Raw genomic sequence first — 21,704 nt, 5'->3', positions numbered from 1 at the left:
AACAAAGAGACTAAGTTTTATTAGTAGGTCAGATTTGTTTGTAGCAATTTTATGAAGTCACTCACCTCAATCTTTTTCTTATAATTAGACTTATGCTTGGATTTAAGGATTATAGCATGCCAATTAATGTTTGAGAAAAAAATTAGAGAAGTAAAATTTCTTCTGCTCTTAGAGACAAGACAATGAACTAAAGGAAAAGATACTAATGATGTGGGACAGTTGCAAAATGACTTTTGGGAGTAGTTGTTGAGTCCAAATTCATTTCATTTGAGATGCCTCCCCTTCCTCCCAGCAGAATGGATGCCTCAGCTCCTTCCTCTGACTTCTGGAACTCTTTCTGCCCTTCTCAGGTGGTACCTGCCACACTCTTTGATTTATGACAGTCAGTTCATTTGCCTTTGGCTGCAGGGAGGCACTCTGAATTAGCCCACTTCATTGGTTTGGCATCTGCCTCACACACAGTGGACTGCAACACCCAGTGAGGATGAGACCAGCCTGAGCTCAGAGAGAAATGCCTAAGGAGCCAGGAGCATGCACTGAGGGTCACAGTTTCTCTGATGACACCACGTCTGGGAGGAAAGCATGAGCACAAACTCTTCCTAATTTGATACAGCACAAACTGATTGTTTAGTACAGTTTTAACAAGTGCTATGGAAATCAACACTGTTACTGTTACTGTCAACACTGACTGATGAAGAGTCTCTGGGTTTTACTACTTACCCCTCCATGAACACTGCCGCAATCTGAGTGCTAGGAGGCTCAGGAGCAGCCCAAGTGAGGCAAAGGATACAAGCTCTGGTAGAGCGGGATGAGGCACTTCACGGCCCGGCTGGCGTTGATGCATGTGGCACAGATAAGGCTCGGCAGCAGCTTCCCACTCACGATGGCTCCATCAAATAGAGGTCCAAAAAATGGGACCTGGGAATTCAAAATGGGAAAGCAGTCTTTAAAAACTGTCTAGCAAGAGTCCAGCCAAAGAGGAGAACAGATGACTGACATCCGAGACCTGGAGTGGACACAGAGGCTGTCACCCACGGGCTGACCCTGGCTGTCAGGGGACACAGATCAAGTAGCAGGATTGCTCCAGAAGCCCCTGTGCCAGGAGCTCTCCAGCAAAACTCTGCGTAGCGAAGTATCACTGAGGGTCTTTGTTTCTTACGTGTTGTCACTTCTAGAAGTTCATGGCCCCAAGTGCCTACATCACATAGATTAATCAGCATGGGACACAGGTGGACTTGGTAATGTTCCTGCCGTGGATTTGATGCATGTGATCCATAAAGGAGATGCTGATCATCAGCGTCAGCAACGGCACAGTGCGACCTGCAGTCCTCCTCCTTCACTGCCCCTCTGCCACCACCACGCTGCCTTATCCCCGCTTCTTTAATGGAGAGACCTGGCTTTTCTCCACCAGACCCATGTTCACCTCAAGGGCTATCCCCAGATTCTTCAGGCCTGTCTCTGGATCTCTCTCACTCCCTGCCTCCATCAGTCTTAACATGGAGCTTCTTAGCTGCACAAGAACAGGGACTTGGTAACTCATATTCATTCATTCTTTCGCTTTTTCATCTATTCACAAAGCATTTATTACACGATAAATACTATTCTATTCACTGAACATAGCAGTGAGTGATACAAAATCCCTGGTTTCACTGAGTTTAGTGTTTATTATAAATTTCAGCTAGTAAACATTGTAAACATATACAATATATGTGGTATATATATATTAAAAGTGTTAAGGTGAAAAATAAAGCAGATAGGGCTGGGGAGATAGCTTGGTGGTCTAAGTGCCTGCCTGACAAGCACAAGGACCCAAGTTTGATCTCTGGTACCACATACAGTGCCGGCCCCCAAACCCTGGGTGTGCCTTGACAGCCACTGAAACTGGGCATGGTGGCACATGCCTGTAATCCCAGCGCTGAGGAGGCTGAGACAGGACAGTCACTGTGAGTCCGAGCTGTGTAGTGAGATCCTTTACCAAATAAATAAAAAAAGAAAAAGAAAGAAAAGAAAAGAAAAAAAGCAGACAAAAGCAACAGACTTTTATTCAGTATTTCTGAACTGGGTCAAATGGAGAGGGAAGGTGGTAAGAGAAGGGATATTTTAGTAAGGATCCACAGGAAGTGGGAATGGGCCACAGCTAGGTCACCTGACAGAAGCTCTAGGGGGAAGCAAATGTTCAGGTCCATGGGGGACAGGAATTGCATGTTGCAGCAGTAAGGAAGCCACTGTAAGAGCAAGGAGGAAAGAGGAGGGCGTGAACAATACAGGAAACAAGGAGCCTCCTGATTTCTGCTCTGAGTAGACAGAGGCCCTCTGGAGGACTTTGAGGTAGTAGGGTACCTGTCCTAATCTATATCTTAAAGGCACTATTATGGTTATTTTGTTGGGAAAATTACAAAGGGAAAACCATCTGGGGAACTAATGAACACTCCAGCAGGAGATGGAGGCAGCCTAGAAGGGAATGAAGGTAGGCATGGGTGAGGTGGTGGTCTTCTAGACATACTGCTTATGAATGTAGGGCTAACAGGGTTTGTTGAAGAAGGCTGATGAGGTGAGGTGGGGTGGGGGAGAGAAAGAGAAAGACAGACAGACAGACAGACAGACAGACAGACAGACAGATCAGCCAGAGGCTGCGGCTGCCTTTCTCTGATATGAAGAGGCTGGAAGGGGCCTTCTGAGCTCACTCTGTGACATGCTAACTGAGACAGCCCTTTAGACATTGCTGTGATGGACTGAGGAATCTGTGGGTAAACTAGGCTAGAAGTGGAGGCCTCATGTAGGCATATACATGGAAGGGTTGTTCATCTGCTGATGAGATTTCTAGCCACAAGACTGTACGTTGCCTGCAAAGAGCAAGAAAAGAGGCTGGCCAAATTGCCAAATAGCTCAGCGGATTAAGGCTCCTGCAAGCAGGCATAGGGGCCTGGGGTTTGATCCTAGGGCACTCTGAGACTGGCGAATGAGAATGGGTGTGGTGGTGTGCACCTATAATCTCAGCACTTGGAAAGCTGTAAACAGGAGAATTACTACAAGTCCAATCTAGTAGTGAGACCCTGAATACCCTGTAGACCCTTCCCTAAAATATAGGAAAAAGCAAAAGCAGAGCTCAAGGACTGTGTCCTGTGACCTCTTCATTTGGGAGGTGGAGTGGGTGTTCCAGGGAGCAGCAATGTTCCTAGCACTAGCTGGAATGCAAGCATCTGCTGAGCGAGCCAAAGTCATTAATATTTCACATACTTTAAATTAATGAATGCACATTTCCAGCCTAGCTCTTTGCCCTTCTCCCAATAACCATTTGTAAAGCACCTTTTTTGTGGTTGGCATTGGGGGAGGGGTCTGGGACACAATGGTGAGGGAAGGACAGTCTTTGCCTATTAGGAATCTTTGCCCATGTTTCTTTCCATTAAGAACAGATCTGATAAGAAAACAGAACACTAATATTCCTTAACAAAAACACAAAAGCCGTTTACTAACTGAAGGCGTATTAAATTTGGCAACGTACAAAAGGATAATAAATATTTTTTTTTCTTTTAGGATAATATATCTTGATCAAATAGGGCTGGCTCTAAAAACTCAAGTTGATTTAACATGTTCCCTTGGGCTTCAACTACCAGCAGTACACATATGACTATCCCATGTATTACTGTGTGCTGCCTGATGGGACATTCATGCATGTGTCACCAGTGGTTCAAGTCGCCTAGCAGTGACACATATGAATTATGGCTATATTGTGAATGTGTTAATATTCATGAATTCATTGATCAATTTATCACATTAATAGAATAAAAGAAAAAAATCTATATGACCTTCTTAATAAATTCAGAAGTACTGCATCAAATTTTATCCTTATTCATGATTAAACAAATAAATAAAATGGAGAAAGCATTCCCAGCAAACTGGAATACCAGGGAACTGTCTCAATTTAATAATATCTAAAAGGAAAAAATAATTAATGATGAAATAGTAAATGTTTCCTTCCAAAGATCTGAAGAGGCAAAGATGTCTACATTCACCTCTTCTAGTCAATATATATATATATATTTTTCTTTTTTCTTTCTTTCTTTTTTTTTTTTTTTTTTTGAGGTACTAGGGATTGAACTCAGGACCTTGCACTTGCCAGGCAAGCACTTATTCTACTGAGCTATCTCCCTAGTCCTTGTAGTCAATATTTTTTAAGATCATGTTTATCTCAGTAAAGAAAAATAAGAGAAAGAAAGAAACAAAAGGAAACATAAAGGTGAGAATGAAATAAAATAATTTTGATTTGTAGATAATATGAATTTTGTCCTAAAAAATCTGAAGGGATTTATCTATAGTAAGAAAATTATTAAATTACAAGATATAATTGCCCCTCAAAGCAGCCATACTACACTTAGATATAATATTGTATATAACTTATTTATATATTAATTGCAGTTATTATATCTATATATTGTAAAATTTATATTTATATTTCTGGTATTAGCAGCTAACAATTGAAAAATGGCATTTTAACAAATTTATAATTGCATCAAACATTTAAAATTAGACAAAAGATGTACAAGACATCTATACTCAAAGCTACAATTCAGTATTGAGAGAAATAAAAAAACAACCTAAATAAGTCAAGTGTGGTAGTGCATATCTATAATCCCAATAATCTGAGAAGTTGAGGTGGGAGGAACCCAAATTTGAGCCTAGCGTAGGTAATTTAACAACTTAGTGAAAACTTTCTCAAAAAAAATTTCTTTAAAGGGGTAGGGATCTAACTCAGTGTGAAAGCCTGGGTTCAATCCTTAGAAATATAAAAGAAAATTTTAAAAAAGACAAATAAATGCAAAGATGTACACCCTTCCTAAACTGGAAGCTTTGATGTTATTAAGATGAACAACTGGGATGAGGCAAAAGAGAAAGGAAAGAATGAAGAGAAATCTATATATATGATAGCTTGGATAACTGTACTGCTGATTTATGCTGGTTTATTCAAAACAGTAGTGACTGCTTAATTTTTTTTCTCTCTCTCCTTTTTAATTTTCCATAACATTTCTGATCAATTTTACACATGTATATCTGGAATTTCTGAGCAACTAATTTGAAGACAACAATATGTAGTACAACAACCATTGCTGAATTCCTATTATTTTTTTTAGAGAAATTTTGCATTGTTTATAATGTTTTTTAAAAACTTTTTTATTCCCCTTTTTAAGAAAAGCAATACAGAAAAGAGTATAATAGATAGCGGGAGGTAAAATGTGTTTGAAAAGTATTTATTTTGGATTATAAGTTTTGTACAGATAGGTGCCTTGTGAACACATTCCAATTCCCTCTAATAAATACACTCTATTTTTGTTTGTTTGTTTGTTTTTTGCAGTACCGGGGATTGAACTCAGGACCTTGTGCTTGCCAGGCAGGTGCTTATGCTGCTGAGGTATATCCCCAGCCCTAATACACTCTTTAAAAAAGATGTCAACTCTTCTGAAATTGAGCTACAGATTCAAACACAAATCCAAGTAAGAAAGATTCTAAGAGGCTAAAAATAGATATGGAGCAAGTAACTAAATTCATATGAAAAAGACATAAAATGGCTACTTACATTACCTACCTTCATGGCTCACCATCAAGAGAGACACCAGGATAGGCAAACACATAGATGGAGCTGAGCAGAGACAGAGCAGAGAGCCATACACATGCTAAGTGATCTTGGAAAAGGGCAGTTTATGGATTCAAGGGAAGAGGGAATTCTGTCTCGGTAAAAGACCCAGGGGCCACACCTTGCCTTCACTTAACCACACACCAACCCAACAGGGTCAAAAGCCTGAAATAGTCCAGCTAAAATCGCACAGCTTCTGCAGGAAGCCACAAGAACATCCTCAGAGCCTTAGGATAGTTAAGAGCAACTGAGGATGGGCTTACTGCTTGGCATTGGCCCTTGAGTCAGGCAGAGGTGCAGGCTCCACAGTGGACCAGGAGGCTCTTCAGCATCTCCACTCTCTTTTTTGCTCCTCTGGCCACAGTGGACCTTTGTTAGTCCCTTGAAGCCTATGCTGTCCTTGGGGATTCTGCCCTGTCCATCCTCTCTGCTGGCTCCCTGCTTCCCTGGGCCTCAGTTCTACTGTCACCTCCCAGGGGAGCTCCTTTGTACTCCTGAATCACTAAAGGATCATGGCCCAATGCTGGGCTCTGTCTGACAGTAGAACAATCACTATGGCTTTCTTTTCATTAATGTTAGCATGGCATAGCTTTTCTACCCCTTTATTTTTAACCTGCATCTTTTTGTCCTACATACATTCTTAGTTTGTCTTCTCTGTTTTTTGTTTGTTTTGTCTTTTTGAGACAGGGTCTCACTATGCAGTTCAGGCTAACTTGAGCTCACTTTGTAGCCCAGGCTGGTCATGAATTTGCAACAATCCTCCTGCCTCAGCCTCCCTAGTGCTAGGATTACAGGCCTGCACCACCACAACCAGCCTTGTCTTTTCTGATTTTTAACTAAACACTTTTATAAGATCCCAGTTTTCTCTTCTCTTGGCATATCAATTATAATTTTTAGTTTTACACTTTTGTGAGAGGGTGCCCTGAGTTTGTTTGAAAATACGTATTTATAACTAACCCAAGTCTATCTTCAAATAATGTTATACTACTTCACAGTAGCCAAAGCACTTTTCCCAACTCCATGGCCTCATCCTTAGGCTTCATTGCCATTTACTGTTTACCCAAAAGTTATAATTGTGAAATATAACTTGCAAGTAATTGGAATGTACTTTTATCTATGAGACCAATAAGAGATAAAAAAATATGAAAGATTTCATTGTGCCTGTGCCTCCCCTTCCTCTAAACTTCTCCTTTACCTTATGTAGCTGCATGTTCCTGCCTTGTTTGGATGAGTTTAACATTCATTGCAAGTAGGCATACTGGCCACGAATTCCTTCAATTTTTGTTTGTATGAGAAAGTCTTCTTCACTTCTGAAGGATAATTTGACTGGATATAGAATCCTAGGTTGGTGGTTTTTCTTTTATCACGTTAAGAATACCATTTTCTTGGCCAATTTGCTCTCTGTGAATGGCCGTGACTCATCTATATGGCTGACACTGACAAAGGATCTACAATCCGAGGTACAGGGTCTCAGGATAAATCCTGAGGAGATTTGACTGACCTTATCAGATCCAAAAGCTACAATTCTTGTTACATAGGTCTGGCTTTATCTTGGTCTTAACCATCCAGCAGAAAAGTATAAAAACGAAGTATAAGAAGTAAAGCCATGCTGTTATGTTGAGCTGTAGGGGACGCAGGTCAACAATTTCTGACATTGCCAGTGAAGCGGAAGCCCCAATACTATTACGGACTACTGGACTCTTTTAGAATATTTTGCTGAGTTAACACACCTATAATATTCAAATGACAGAACTAAACAAAAAAGGGGATACAGATGAATGACCATTTTGTATCTGTGTATTCAAAGTGGTTAGGATAGATATATAGTTACATTCTCTTAATGAATAGAGGGATTTGTTCTAATAGTGTTTGTAAATAGGATATCATGTCTGCATCTTGTACAGCAAAAAACCACTAGGGAGACAGTATGCAATGTGTTAATTATTGAAACTGTCCTACCAATTTGATTTGAAACTGTCTCATTTCTATTTGTTTCTCAATAAAATTATGGGAAAAAAGAATACCATTTTCTCCTTTTTATATAGATTCTCCCATCCAAGTACTAACCAGGCCCGACCCTGCTTAGCTTCCGAGATCAGACGAGATTGGGTGTGTTCAGGGTGGTATGGCCATAGACCTTTTTATATAGATTCTGAAGAGAAGTCCTGCACAATTTTTACCTTTGCTGCTCTTAGTTGTTTTGTTCTAGCTTTTTTCAAGATTAATTTTAGCATTTGGTTCTCTGCAATTTGTAAATGATATGCCTAGATATAGATATTTTAGTATTTATCCTGGTTCAGGCTTTTGATTCATCATGGACCGGTAATTTGGTGTTTGCCACAAATATTGAATAATTTTCAGTCATTACAATTGCCTTTTAATTCTTTCAAAGAGTTTCCATCTCTGCTTTCATTAATCATCTCTTCTTGGGTGCTACCCCCATTTTTTATTAGTGTCCCTAGCAGATTAATCATGATTATTTTAAATTTCTGGTCTGATAATTCCCAAACCTCTGCCATATCTGAGTGTAGTTCTGATATTTGCAGCATCTCTTAAAATTGTGTTACTTTTTCAATAATTCTTGTTTTTATTTTTGTTGTTGGAAGCTAGACAGGACATACCAGGTAAAAGCAAGTGGAGCACTCAGGTCTTTAGTATGAGGGCTTTTGTTTATCTTCTCAGGGTTAGGCTGTGTTTATCATTTTCTGTACAGATAGTGGTAGGAGTCAGAGCCTAATACTTCCTTGAATGTCCTTGTTTTCTTGAATGTCTCCTATTCTCTCTGAGTTTCCCTACAAGTCTCTTTTTTAATACAATCTGAGATGCGCAATTCTTTCAGTGGTATTCCATGTTATTAAACAGAAGTTCTGTTGAAGAAGGCTTAAGGTGTGGCGGGGGCATTCCACAATCTTATGACCAGGTCTGTCTTTCCGACTGTGACCTTCACATGTGCTTCTCAGATTTGGCTTTTTCCTATCTCTGTGCCCTTGACTTAGGGGAGACAGGAAGGCTAGGACGAGCTAGAGTGGGACACTTCCCTCTTCCAGGCTGGATGGGCTCTATAAAAATAGTTCTTCTTGACAGCAAACTCTGCTAAGAGCAGAACACTTCGGGTGTATTTCAAAGTAGCAATTTCTTCTACTCCTTTTGACAACATGAAATGTTCTCCTATCTTTTCTCAAAAGGAACTCGCAGAATGGTAAGGGTTTACCTGACTCCCCACCCCATCTGCTACTTGACCCTTCAAGTTCCTGCCCTACCACTGGCTCCCAGAAAGGTTTCTGGGCTTCAGAAGCTATGATTCTCTTCATCTGCCTCTCCATTGTGGGAGTTAATTTTTATGTGACCCAGGAGGAGCCCTGCTGATTCTGAGTGTTGTTTTTTTGTGGATGGGAGTGATGCCTTTAGGCTGACCTGGAAACCAGAAGCCCCATCTAAGCTGAAACAGTCTCCTTCCTGCCTATCTTTCCATTCTCTCATATGTTCTTTGTGACACTAATTCCTATTGGAAACTTCCTGATTCAACCACTTCATACTTACTTGACGGAGGCCCTCTCAGTAAAATTTAGGCCCCAGAGGAGTGAAGCCAAGTCCTGACAGTGCCTGAAAAGCAGTCTCATCAGCCGGTCCTGTTCACTTTACTATGTAAAGGACTCCAGCCCTGAGGGCCTGACTGCTGGCTGTCAACCAGAGCTCATCTCTCCATGTTTCTAGAATGAGATCTGCCTGGCCATCTGTCTTTTGCTCCATGTAGATGACTGAGAGGCTGAAAAGAGAGTTTGAGGGGTATCCCCAGACTTTTGCTGCCATAGGCTTCTGAGAAGCCTCAGGTAAAACAAAGGTTTTGAAAACTGCAAAGACCAGGTAAGACCAGAGTGCTCAGAGGAAAAAGTGAGACATGAGGAAACTCAGACAGGACAAGAGGGATGTACCTATTGGTCCTCCTTGGAATGGCTGGCAAGGCGTCCCCATAGGGCAGTCAGGAAGAAGAAAGTCAAGGAGTTACCAATGCCCTTAAAATCCCCAGACAACAAAGACATCAATAAAGTAGGAAAGAAGGGCCCTTTCTATTTTCTATCTTTAGTAGCACATTTTAAAAAGTTGATTGAAATATACAGCAGTAGCTCGCTATTTCGTGCTTTGACTTTCTGTTTCCCAAGTTTTGAAAACATTTTAATCTAAATTATTTGTCGCAGATTTTTCACTACATTGCAGGATTTTGCAGTACTGTACAGGAGATGTATGTTGGTAAAATTCTGTAGGTCTATGAGCTTAGAAAATGGTTAAGAACATTAGAAGTGTTTTTAAAAGCGTGGGAAAGTTTTACAAGAGTGTGGGAAGGGTTTGCAAAGCCTTAAAATACACATGAATACTAAAATAAATACAATGCTGCTGCTTTGCTGACTTTCCTTACTGCAGGGGTGTCTGGGATGTAATCTCTGCGACAAGTGATAGACCACTGTACTCTAATAACTGCATACGCATGCATTTCCTACACGGAATACTAAAAGTGGCTTCATAATTCTCAGGGTGGAGTTGTGATAAAAGTATTAAAGCAGAAAACAAAGTAGCAAAACCCTGCAACAATAACCAGCAAAGCAGCATGTGTCAGGGAGCCCAGAAGGGCTCTCTGTGACGCTGAGCTCGCTGAGCTCTGCTGTTCCACCGGGCTGTGTACCAAGGCCTGGTTCCCCAGCCCGGCCCAGCCCTGCTGGGTGGAGACAGCCTATGCATGTGGATGAAAGGGCTGCCTTGAAGCCTTGCTACCTGCATTGCACCCCACTCTACCACTGCCATTCGGGGCATGCTGGCACAAGCTGACTCTGGCCAACCAAGGGAGGGAAGCGAACCCAAGTGACAAAAAGATGTGTGTGTCAAAGACCAAGTAAGAAATGAGAAAATAATGTTAACTTTTCAGGAAAACCAACTAAGGCAGAATGTTCACAAATCAAATTATTGTGAAAGGTAAAACATAAGCTAGGAGTTTATTGCTAACAGGTTATAGACTGTCTTCCATTTGCACTGAGGCTCACCATATAAATAAATGTTCTTTATTATTCTTTGACAACTGCTTGCTTGTAGCTGACTCAGTCTTTCAAAAAATAAAAATAAACTGGACAAAGGAAATAATATAAATCCCTTGTATCTAGGGAATTCCTCTAATTAGAAGTGTCAATGAGTTAGAAAAAAAATTTGATTTTAACATCACATTTGCAAATGACAGATGCCTTTTCACATAATTCTCAGTGCTATTCATTGACTAAACATAATGCTAGTAATAGAATAATAGAATAAATCACCAAACAGACCACATCACAGCAACCCATTTAATGTCATCCTAGTAAGTTCTGGTTGCTTGGTATTCTCAGGGATCTTCTCTAAACAAATGATTTTTTGTGTATACAAAAGTTAGCTCACTTTTCCTGAGCATTTCAAGTACAGGATTCAATCTCCAAAGGGGTTATTTGGTTAGGATAGGCATAAATGTTCAAGAAAGCTGCACATGTAGAATAAAAAGGAAGAAATTCAAAAGGCTATAATTAAAATTAAACACACTCCTTCTGTCACAGGCTGCTCTAAGGACATGACCCTTTTCTACCCAGGCATACTGCTGGCTCCTCCTGGCCTCATCAGTGACAATGTTCTAGGACTTCTAGAATACCAGCTCCTGTCAGCATTTCAGAAACCTGTTCCAGACAAGGTCCTAAGCTAGATGTCATCCTGAACATCCTGTACACACACACACACACACACACACAGACACACACACACAGACACACACACAGACACACAGACACACAGACACACAGACACACACACACACACACACAGAGTGCTACTAGAGCAACAGAGAGTGAGATACCACCTTGACAGAGCCCTAGTGACAAAGCATCTGGGAGGAAAAGACCCAGAGGCAGCACTTACATTCTCTGACAGGACACCAAGAGACCCTGGTCCCTAGGACAGGGACAGAGACCCCTCCCCGAGACATCCTATACACACAACTGTGACTGGATCGACAGTCTCCTCTCTTCATCTTATGCATCTCATCGATTCCTCTCCTACACCACATCAACCAGGGCTAAGGAGGAGGTGCTCAGAGAACATTAACATGCTTTCTATCTATGAAAGCAACAAGGAAACCCTTCACAAAAACTTCTGCTTGTCTCAACTGCTGCCAGTCAAGGATGCTTCAGAATACCTCTTGATCACAAATGTGACTGGAGATAAGTCCATCCCAGATTTGAAATAAACCTTCACAGATCCATAAAGGCAAACACAATGTTGCTTTGTCACAGTGTCACTTTCCAGTGGTTGAAAGACCAGAAGAACGACACAGTGGTCCCATAGTTGCATGGGGGCTCTGGGAGTCACACTGTGAGGAACATGGGGTGTCTTCTCTGGCCCCTACAGTCACTCACGTACTGCCCTATGTGCAAGCATTGCCTGGACTACTGACTTGGAGGTAAAAGAATGAAACAAAGTGAGCTGGACCATAAGCCTGATAATAATAATACATTCCTTTTCTCTGACTAATGGACTAGTGTGACACTATTTATGAAGATGGGTTTATTTTGAAAATAACAATGAAATGATGAAATAAACCATGAATATACACTGATTTTTTTCAATCCAATAATAAACAAGAAGTTCAGTACAACACTCAAGAAGTGAACAGGGCCCTCAGGCTCAAGGCTTTTGTGTGTGTAGCACACCCACACTTCAACACACCATGTCACAAATGCTGTGTGTTATTAACAGGAGGCAGATTCTGCCAGGCACATAATTTGTATATTTAAGGGAGGTGTATGGAATGAAAAAGCGAAATATGTTAAATTTCAAAGGACTTGGAAGCAATGCTGCCTGAGAGCTTGTATTACAAATAGCCCTACATTATTACATACGCTATTAATGAGGCCGAGTGAATGAAAGTACGATTTGAATATGCATGACTCTATCCAATGAGCGGGACTTTTGTGTACTGATGAGGTTTTCTTTTTCCTCCTAAAAAAGGATTAAAATTATCCTAGAAAAGTATGGCTTCCCAGAGATCAGTAAAATAAATGGATTTAGATCAGAGTCATACTATATTCAGATGAAATATATAGGTGCTAAAAGAATGCCTCTGACTCCTCCTACAATTTCTGAAACTTATACAGAAACTGTCCTCCTAAAAGGACTGTCCCTCAACTTCAAGCAGCTGCATCATTACAATCTCTAGGCAAAAGTAATGATTTTGGTGGCAACCCCTAAAAGTAGACAAGGTTAAATCAACCTTTTGATTACAAAGCCTTCACTTCCATAGCAAGGAACTCTAGTTAAAAGACTGGGGAATGGGTAAATTATTGTACCAAATGGCTGAGAATTAATCTCTGCTGACTAGCTGTAATCTAACGAGGCGTCTGTGTCCCAGGGAGCCCGCAACATGTCCCTGGCGGTATGTGCAGTGTGTCGAGTCTGCGTGGCACTCTTTGTCCTCGCTTGCAGGCGGCCTTTCCCCTCATTGTCCATAATATCCTCGTGCATCTGGGACGCGTGGAATGCATTCATACTAACAGACTTACCATTGTTTTCGCTCAGAAGCTTTGTTGAGCAAAGACTGCATCATGGTTACTGATAATTATATTGCTTAATTAATCAAGACAAAAAAATTTGCAAATCATTGCCTGGTTGCCAAGCAGGGAGATAAAAAATGACAACAATACAAGCTGAAGCAATATAACAAAAGTAACAGCTATCTGATCAGAAATTCTTATATAATGAAGCTATTAATGCTAAATCGGTTAATGTTAACATTGCTCCAGGTGTCTCTACTTAGATGCAAACAAAAAAGGCTAACATTATGGATATAAAAGGCCAAATGTTGCCATGGATTCTGTAACCTGATAGAGAGGACAGCCTTTTCATTTGATTAGGGAATGCAATTTAAATACCAGGGACCCAAGCCAAACAAACAGACTTTCCCTCCGAAAGCCTCTTGCATTCACCCTGGGGTCAGTGGTTGGTGAACAAAAGGTCAGCCACACTTGCCCTGGAAATGTCTGGATTAATTTTATTACATTGTAATGGTCTGTACTTTAAGTGCAGGGATAACCCTAAATTTTCAGTGCTTATTAGTCTCTTCTTTCCTTTAAAATTTTTGAATTAAAATATTAAGAGCAATTTGTCCAATTTATCTTGTAAGAATTTATGATCCAATTTAGAAAACTTACATGTTTTGTCAGAAACTTTAAAGGTATGCTTAGGATTGCTTTTATGCATCTTACACTATTTTTTTTAAAAATCATTTTTAACACTTCACAGCAAACCAAAATACTTCTTATGATCTTCATTTACTTAAAAATACAGGTAACACTCTTAAGACTTCAAATGACATTTTAGAGGGCCATCCCCCCAAAAAAACTGATAAATCCAGTCAATCAATACTAAATGTCTAGTTTTGAAAGGTACAAGGTACTAAATTTATTGGATCTCTAAAATTATAGTATTCTGTTTAATTCTAAAAGTAAAAGCAGTGGTCCTCAGGGACAAATACAAATGTGAGGTACTAAACCATCTTCCTGTATTACAAGACTGAAAACTATACACACACACACACACACACACACACACACACACGAACGCGCAGAGGTCTGAAGCAGATACCATCCCAACCTTTACTATGAATCTTGGCCTCTTCCCCTGTGGAAAGAAGAGAGGGCTCCCTTTGGGTCAGCATTCACACCAGCAAGAGCTAGAAGTTCCTGACTCAAGAGTTGATCCACGATTACCCTGAATGAAAATTATTATGCATGATAAACACAGATTCAGTATTGATTTTATTTCTATGTTAGTAACTATAACAAAATACTAATGCAGGGATAAAATACTAAGAATAACATCTAACACTGAAGCAGCTTTTACTCTGGACCTGGCCCTGTTTGAAGTACTTTTTGCTGGTCATTTAATCCTCTCAACTTTAATACTTTAAATTAGTTTATCAATATCAACTTGAGCAATAAATCTCAGTGAGTGACCTACTATTTTAAATCTTGGGGAGCTTTTACAATGGTAATTTTCAGCTCCCTCCAGAGAACACTTTGGAATGAAAATGAAGGTTATATTTAATATCAAGCTAAGAACAGTCATTCTTTTTCTTGAGTAGCTTACTAGATGATATTTAATGTTAAAACTTTAAAAAACCTCACTAATAATTTCAAAACAAAAATAAGTCACCATAGAATCCATTGTTACAATACCACTGAAGGCATGACAATGATCGAAACTACAGCCAATTTAGTACAGAGGACAGAGACCACAGATTGTTCCAGCCACCCCCATGATCAATAGCAATTGACAGAGTACATTGATTCTGGGGCACAGTGCTTGGACTGTCAAGCCTGTCACATGGGCTCTGCCCACAGCCTGTCCTTTTGAGGACATGCCTACAGTCCTGTCAGGGCTCAGCAGCAATGCTCACCCATCACACAAGGCGGGATTCCACACCCACCAGGTCCCCCAAATCCTAGGTGTCCTAATGGGGTTCTTTCAACTCTTATTATTAACCAGTATGCCCCAAGTCTAATATTTGAATGTTTCTTTAAAAAAATTAAGGGCTGGCCTGATAGCTCAGCGGACTAAAGTGCCTGCTTAGGCAGAGCACAGCAGCCGGGGTTCGGCCGCAGAGTACACTGAGACAGTGATTGAGACTGAGTGTGTGGTGCGCACCTATAATACCAGTACTTGGGAAACTGAAAACAGGAGAATCACCGTGAGTCCGACCTACATAGTGAGACCCTGTAGCCCTATCCTAAATACAGAAAATAAAAAAACCTCAAAATATTTTAAAAACATGTATTTCTTTGATAAAACTTTCAGAGGCCAAGTAATGAAATATGAAATTTTGTGTTCATGATGAGCCTTTGAAAATCCCAGTTCCTACTGAATTCCTGTATAGCACACATAACACAGATACACATAAGCTGATCACCAATTGGAGATGAGTGCCCTTTAGCATAATCAAATAACTACTTTCCGGTAACAGTGACTTTTATCGCAAAGGTTGTGAATCAGGACAGTGAGGCAGGAGAGACGTACCTCAGGTTTCTTTGTTATCGTGATAAAGAACATGTGGTTCTTCATTGGGTAAATGATGATAGAAACGTCGCCAAAGGCAGTCGGGATGATGCCCCTGCGGTAGTCCCTGGAGTGTTCAGACCAGACGATGTGGACCTCATCATTCCCCAAGTGACGGAGCTACAACAACAAATTGGCGCTTTATTAGTCAAGGGGTGACAGCAGTTTATGAGGGGTTGAAGCTTCCCAATGGAATTACAAAATGCTAAGAGAAAAAAATATGAAAAAACCTCTACTAAAACAAGGCTGCAACATTGATGTCTTCTACTAGCTTTAAAAAGCACCATACTACACAAACAGCACATCCTCTATGAAGTATGTGTGCTGCTAAGACCAGGCCTCCTTGTGTCAAGATCATATTATGGCTGCATGGGGTCAGGACCTTGCCAAAATTTTTTCAGTAGAGTCTTACTTTTGCATTAGAGTTGCAGACTTTATATTGCTGAGCAGGTTTCTAAACAATTAATGACACAACTGGTTTTTGTTTTGTTTTGTTTTTACCAGGAAATCAAATTCAGGACCCTGTACTTTCCGGGCAGGTATTTGTGTTGCTGAGTTATATCTCTGGCCCAACATAAGTGTTTTATTCCATATTACACTACATTTTAAATCCTCTTAATTCAATGGTTATAAAGAAAATAATATAAATGTAAGAGAATATGTTATTATAATACAACTGCTAACAAATGTACAACAAACTACTATTGTGGCAAACCTTTAAGAAAAAGAATATATAAAACTATCTTAGGGCCAGCCAAATAGCTCAGTGGATTAAAGCACGTGCAAGCAGGAGCAGGCACTAGCGGTTCGATCCCCGGACCTGCCGTGCCAGCTCCACCCCAATTGAGACTGGGTGTGGTGGAGCATGCCTATAATCCCAGCTCTTGGGAGGCTGTAAACAGGCAGATCACTAGGAGTCCGATCTAGTAGGGAGACCCTGAACAACCTGTAGACCCTTGCCTAAAATACAAACAAAAACAAAAAAAGAAATCTGTGTTTGTATAGGAAAGGAACAGATAATACTTACATGTGACGGGGCCTAAGCAGTGGGCATTTGAAGAGCACTTACTGTGTGCCAAGTGCATGAACACACACAGCTGGCTGCATCTTCTTGCTAGCTCTGATGATAGTGATGGTAAAAAACAAGATGACACTGCACCATCATTTTCTTATCACATAAGGAGGAAGCAGGACCCAGGGAGGAAAGGTTCCATCTCCCCAGGATGCAGAATGGGCCTAAGCCCCTGCTCCAGAGCCACCTGCACTGTCCCTAAGCTAGTTATGCTTGTACCAAAAACTACCTACTGCACAGGCAGTTTAATTGGCTTATCATTTTCTACACACAAAAAGTTGCAAGGTCTGAGAACAAAAAATGGACTCCTGGCCTTTCTGAGTGGCCAGAGCAGAAAGGCCTCAGAAAAAAGGCATGCTGCGAGTTCTTTGGGGCCAGCTCCATCACATGCATGATGCCCTTTCCAAAACTCCATCACTAGCTGGAGAAAATTCAGTCATGGGAGGAGCCTGGAAGCATGACTTGAAGAAACTAGATACTGAAAGGAAAGCCTGGCCCAAACTCAAGCCAAGACACTGCGTAGGCTCTGGGTGAGGGCCTCAGACGCCTATGGGGACCTGCAGCTCCTGCTTGCTGTGTGGAGCAGGCAGGACAGTGTATTCATCACTGTAAACAAACTGTAAAAAAAAATATTTCCTGCTCCTTCACTACTTATCTAGCAAGTGAACATTAGAAGCGACCGAGTTAAAAGCACCTTTGTACAATGGAAAGGCTGGGTTAAAGCTAACCTTTTAGTTCTGTCTTAAAAAATAAAAAGGATACTCTAGAATACTATGTAGTTGAAGCATGTTCAGATACATATTATTTTCTTTATAGACTACTTGATCACAAAGGGAAAATCCAAGGTGACCCTAATACGGCCTCTTTTCCATTTATAAGGTTACAAAGGAAGCTGTTTGCTGCAATGCTTGTGTATTCTTCCCTCCCACACTTCTGGGAATGATGGTGCAAGTCAATTATTAAAAAGAGCCTTGCACCTGGAGCTTTATACCTATGGCGAGGGTACATGATTCAGTTGTATGTGAACACGCAACTGTAGGGCCTGAGCATAAGTCATGACGATTCAGAACAATTTAACAGAGTCAATGACTTTTAAACAAAATTACCCAGAACATCTTTCTGCTTCTCCCTCACCATCCCTACACAGATATAAAGGCTAAGGGATGGTATACACGAGTCTAGCCAACCCACTGAACAGTTAATCAGTACAACCTGGGGTCCTCCAAGAAGTGCTGAACAGCTTCTCGACACCCACTTTTTTCTTTTTTCTCCAGTACTGGAGATGGAACCCAGGGCCTTGTGCATGCAAGGCAAGCCCTCTTCCTACAGCTACAGTCCATCTTAGATATAACAGCACTTCCTTTCATCCATTTTCTTTTTCTCTCCCCACCTTCCTTTCCTTTTCTCCTCCCTTTCCTTTCTCTCATTCTTTTGTTTTCTTAATAAAAACACAAAGACCACTGGGTGTGATAGCACATGCCTATAATCTGGCCACTTGGAAGGCTGAAGGAAGAGGATCGTTATGAGTTTGAGGCCAGCCTACGCTACATAATGAGTTTAAGCCTGAAAGACGTACTATAACCCTGTCCCAAAAAGAAAATAAATGCAAAGACCTTATAGCACACCCCTACAAGATGGTCTTTCAGAGTGCAAACACAGCCAGCATTGCCAAGGACAGGCAGGTTTCCAAGGGCAATGTGGACAGCATCTAACTGAAACTTTGGTAGGAGTTTCAACCAGCAGAAGGTAACATTAACACTCTTCTAACTCTCATCCTAGCACAGAATCGGCCTCAGGAGATTCTAGGCTTAACCAAACACTTCTGAAATGTGCTGCTCCCACCTGATGCCAGCACCTAACATTACAGTAACTCCCTATGATCCACAGCTACATAGTGCAGTGTGTGAGCTCTGATGTGAAACAGCAATCGCTGAAACTTTAGTCACCCTCCTCTTTCTAAGTTGGGTTATTTAATTATACGCACTAAGCAAGTCTCTCCTAATTTTACTTGCAGTTGGGTTCTTAGAACGACAGCATGGCAGGGCAGTATCACACTAACATTCCCTTCCTCTAGCGAGGTAGTTCTGTAATTAAGGAGGAGGTATTCTGTGTATTAATAACACAATATTCATCATCTCATAGCTGCTTTCAGTGTCATGCACCTCAGACTTCTGGACACATTACAGTGTAATTAGCTAAATGACAAAACTCAGAGCTAAGACCACTGGGCCAACAGGCTGGTAAATCTGGAGCAAAGAGCAGAAGTACTCTCTTTCTCTCCTGCCTATAACAAGAACACCGTAGGTGAAACAAATCCAATGGACCAGGACCAGCTGTGCATCTGTGAGGACAGCACAGCACACCGTGGCACCCTGAGTGGGGATCGGGCTGAGGGTTTTGACACAGAGGCATTGCCTTGTGAGTCTGAGGACTTTCAAATGAGAAACCCATCAGCAGCCAGGCTGATGTGCACGTGGGCAGCAGGCGGGAACAGACGCATGCCAGCCCCCATCCCCTCTGCTGTGTGGGCTCACCAGGCTACAGACAAATGCCCCAGGCCCTGCCACTTTTTGTCCTGACAGAGTTCTAAGTCCCTCCGCCTGGGCCACTCCGCCTGCTGCTGCCAGGCTGCACGCCACTGGTGACGCTGTCATGGTCCATACCTAATGGGCTGACCTCCTTTCCCGACTAATTGCATTACATCGCCAGCTGGCTCCAGAAGGAGTCGTCTGTTTGATTGAAGAATTCCTGCTCCTCAGTGGGCCCGGCTGCTACTTTTACTAAGTAACAGTCAGGCTTGACATCCCCATTGTTCAGCTGACAGTGTGCCCATCCTAAAATCTAAGTTTTATTTGTAAATTAACCAAGAAACTTCCTGCCAGAACAGCGCTGCCTGGAGACTGATAATGTGGGCCTTTCATCCCCTTTCACTCGTACTGTATCACTGCCAATTTGTTTTTTATTCGGCTGGCCAGCCTGAGGCTATAAAAGCCTTGTAAGACATAAGTGCAATTATAGTCCTGGAGTCAAATGAATTGGACAAATCCAATAGCACAGCTCTGTCCTCACTCTGCAAACCCCTACAGCAGTTAGATTAGCTGTGAAAAATCTAATCTAGCTGGAGCTAACAAATTTCTGCAGTGAAGGATCAAGAGTTCACTATGGGGTTGCAACCAGATTGAGGAACTGAAAAAGTCCCCCCATGACAGGGGCAGAGGGAGCGTGAATCACTTTAGAATCTTGTAGCTCATTTTTAAGCTGTTAGGGACAATTTAGTTAGAATAAGATGAGGAACTGTGGGCTGCTGTTGCTGCGACTGATTTTTAGTCTAGCTGTGAGACATCCTGATAAAGAGAGTTTATCGCTAATGATGCTAAATCTTAGCACTGCAAAAGGTATCAGCTGAATTTTGATTACTACAGTAGGGAATCTTTCGACCCGGCTGAGCCTTAGAACATTATTTATAGGATGACATTTTGTCAAGAAAATAGTTTGGGTTTTCTCAAGAAAACAAAACAACCAAAAAAACCCACAATAATCTGTTTTTCTTAAGAAATACTTTTAAAGAAATTGATATGTTGATCTATCTTTTAATAAAGCAGTTCTGTCTTAAAAAAATCAGAATATGGTGACATATTCGGGGAACAGCAACAATTTACAAGGTTCATCAAATTAAAAATAAACGCAGGACCTGGGCTTAGGGTAGTGAGGGTAAACCTTTTAGAGACTAAGTGCCAAACTGCAATCCAAAACCCACTTGCTTATCGAAAAGTGCCAACACTGTAATTAAATCTGAATACTGAGTTTTTTTAGTTTCGAAAAAGAAAAAACAGCTCTACATTACGATATTTTGTTTTAAAAGCAAGATAGAATGACACGCATGCCATAGGCTCACCACCACTGGCTTAGGGTCTCTGGAAGCTGCAGTAGACTAAGCTTTGAGGAAGGCCCTGGAAGATAGGGTCCCCTCCCCAGGACTCCTGGGCACTAGCTCAAGGCAGTGCCCGGTTTGAGGCCACTATAGCATATAGTGCTTGGATGAAAGGTGTACAGAGTGCTTGTTTGCTTTGTACACTGGAGATAGCTGACCGCTATGCTGGCTGTTTGTGACTGGACTGAGACTCAGGTTCTGTTGTCCCACCAAGAAGACAAATGAAGCAGGTACAGTGCGATCCTTGTGCTAGTGCCAATCATCTGACTGCAGGTCAAGGCAGAAAGAACCAACTAGAGCAATGGGCAGAGACCAGGGTTGGGATCAGGGAGAGCTTCCTGGGCAGTGTGTGAGGCATCTTGTAGGCATCATCTTATTCACTTCACTTAGTAACTATTTTTAATTCGAGTCAATAGGTAAGAAACTGAGACACAAACTGGTGCAAGGACTGGACACACACTTGACTTGGGTCCAAAGCGTCTGAGTCTTGGATCTGCCCATGCCATCACATTTCCTTGCGGTCAGACCTAGTTAGATCCTGAGGTCTGTCCTTGCTCCTTGTGGCTCTAGGCTTTTTGTGTCTCTAGGCTCTGTGCTTGGCACAGGTACTCTGGGCTTCAGCTTTGGCTCCTTACTGGACTAACTTCTTTTTTCTAAGAAGGTGGTCCTCAATGCCTAACAGAGGGTCTCTTGAGATGGTGTCCTGCAGGAGAGCAGGGACAGGGCCATGTTCCTCAGAACAATGTCCCCAGAGGGAGAGTGGAAGGTGAGCGATAAAAGTGATGTGGTGGGGTGACAGTGTTTGTCATTTGGCCTCTGCTTCTAACTTGCCCTGCGGGCTGGGCTAAGGGGGGCAGGGTGCTGCCTTCCCAGAGCCCCCAGTACTTCTGCCACAAAGTCATTCCCTGTGACCTTTGCCAACCTATAAGGTAAATGACATTACTGTCTGGGGATAC

The 21,704-nt window shown here is 41.6% G+C and overlaps 1 protein-coding gene across 4 annotated transcripts in view; it reads right to left on the bottom strand.

Annotated features, from left to right (window-relative positions):
- Positions 1–21,704, bottom strand: part of Ralgapa2 (Ral GTPase activating protein catalytic alpha subunit 2) — a 300,697-nt gene that overhangs the window by 67,195 nt on the left and 211,798 nt on the right. For all 4 annotated transcript variants that reach the window (XM_023720114.1, XM_023720115.1, XM_023720113.1 and 1 more), the window contains 2 exons: positions 15,707–15,865; positions 791–918 (listed from right to left, as the gene is read on the bottom strand). In XM_023720114.1, coding sequence (XP_023575882.1) covers positions 791–918; positions 15,707–15,865 — 287 coding nt within the window. The remainder of the gene's footprint in view (positions 1–790; positions 919–15,706; positions 15,866–21,704) is intronic.

This window comes from Octodon degus, unplaced genomic scaffold (genome assembly GCF_000260255.1).
Source record: "Octodon degus isolate 3935 unplaced genomic scaffold, OctDeg1.0 scaffold00073, whole genome shotgun sequence".
Classification (NCBI taxonomy): domain Eukaryota; kingdom Metazoa; phylum Chordata; class Mammalia; order Rodentia; family Octodontidae; genus Octodon; species Octodon degus.
This window is presented reverse-complemented; position numbering and strand designations above follow the sequence as displayed.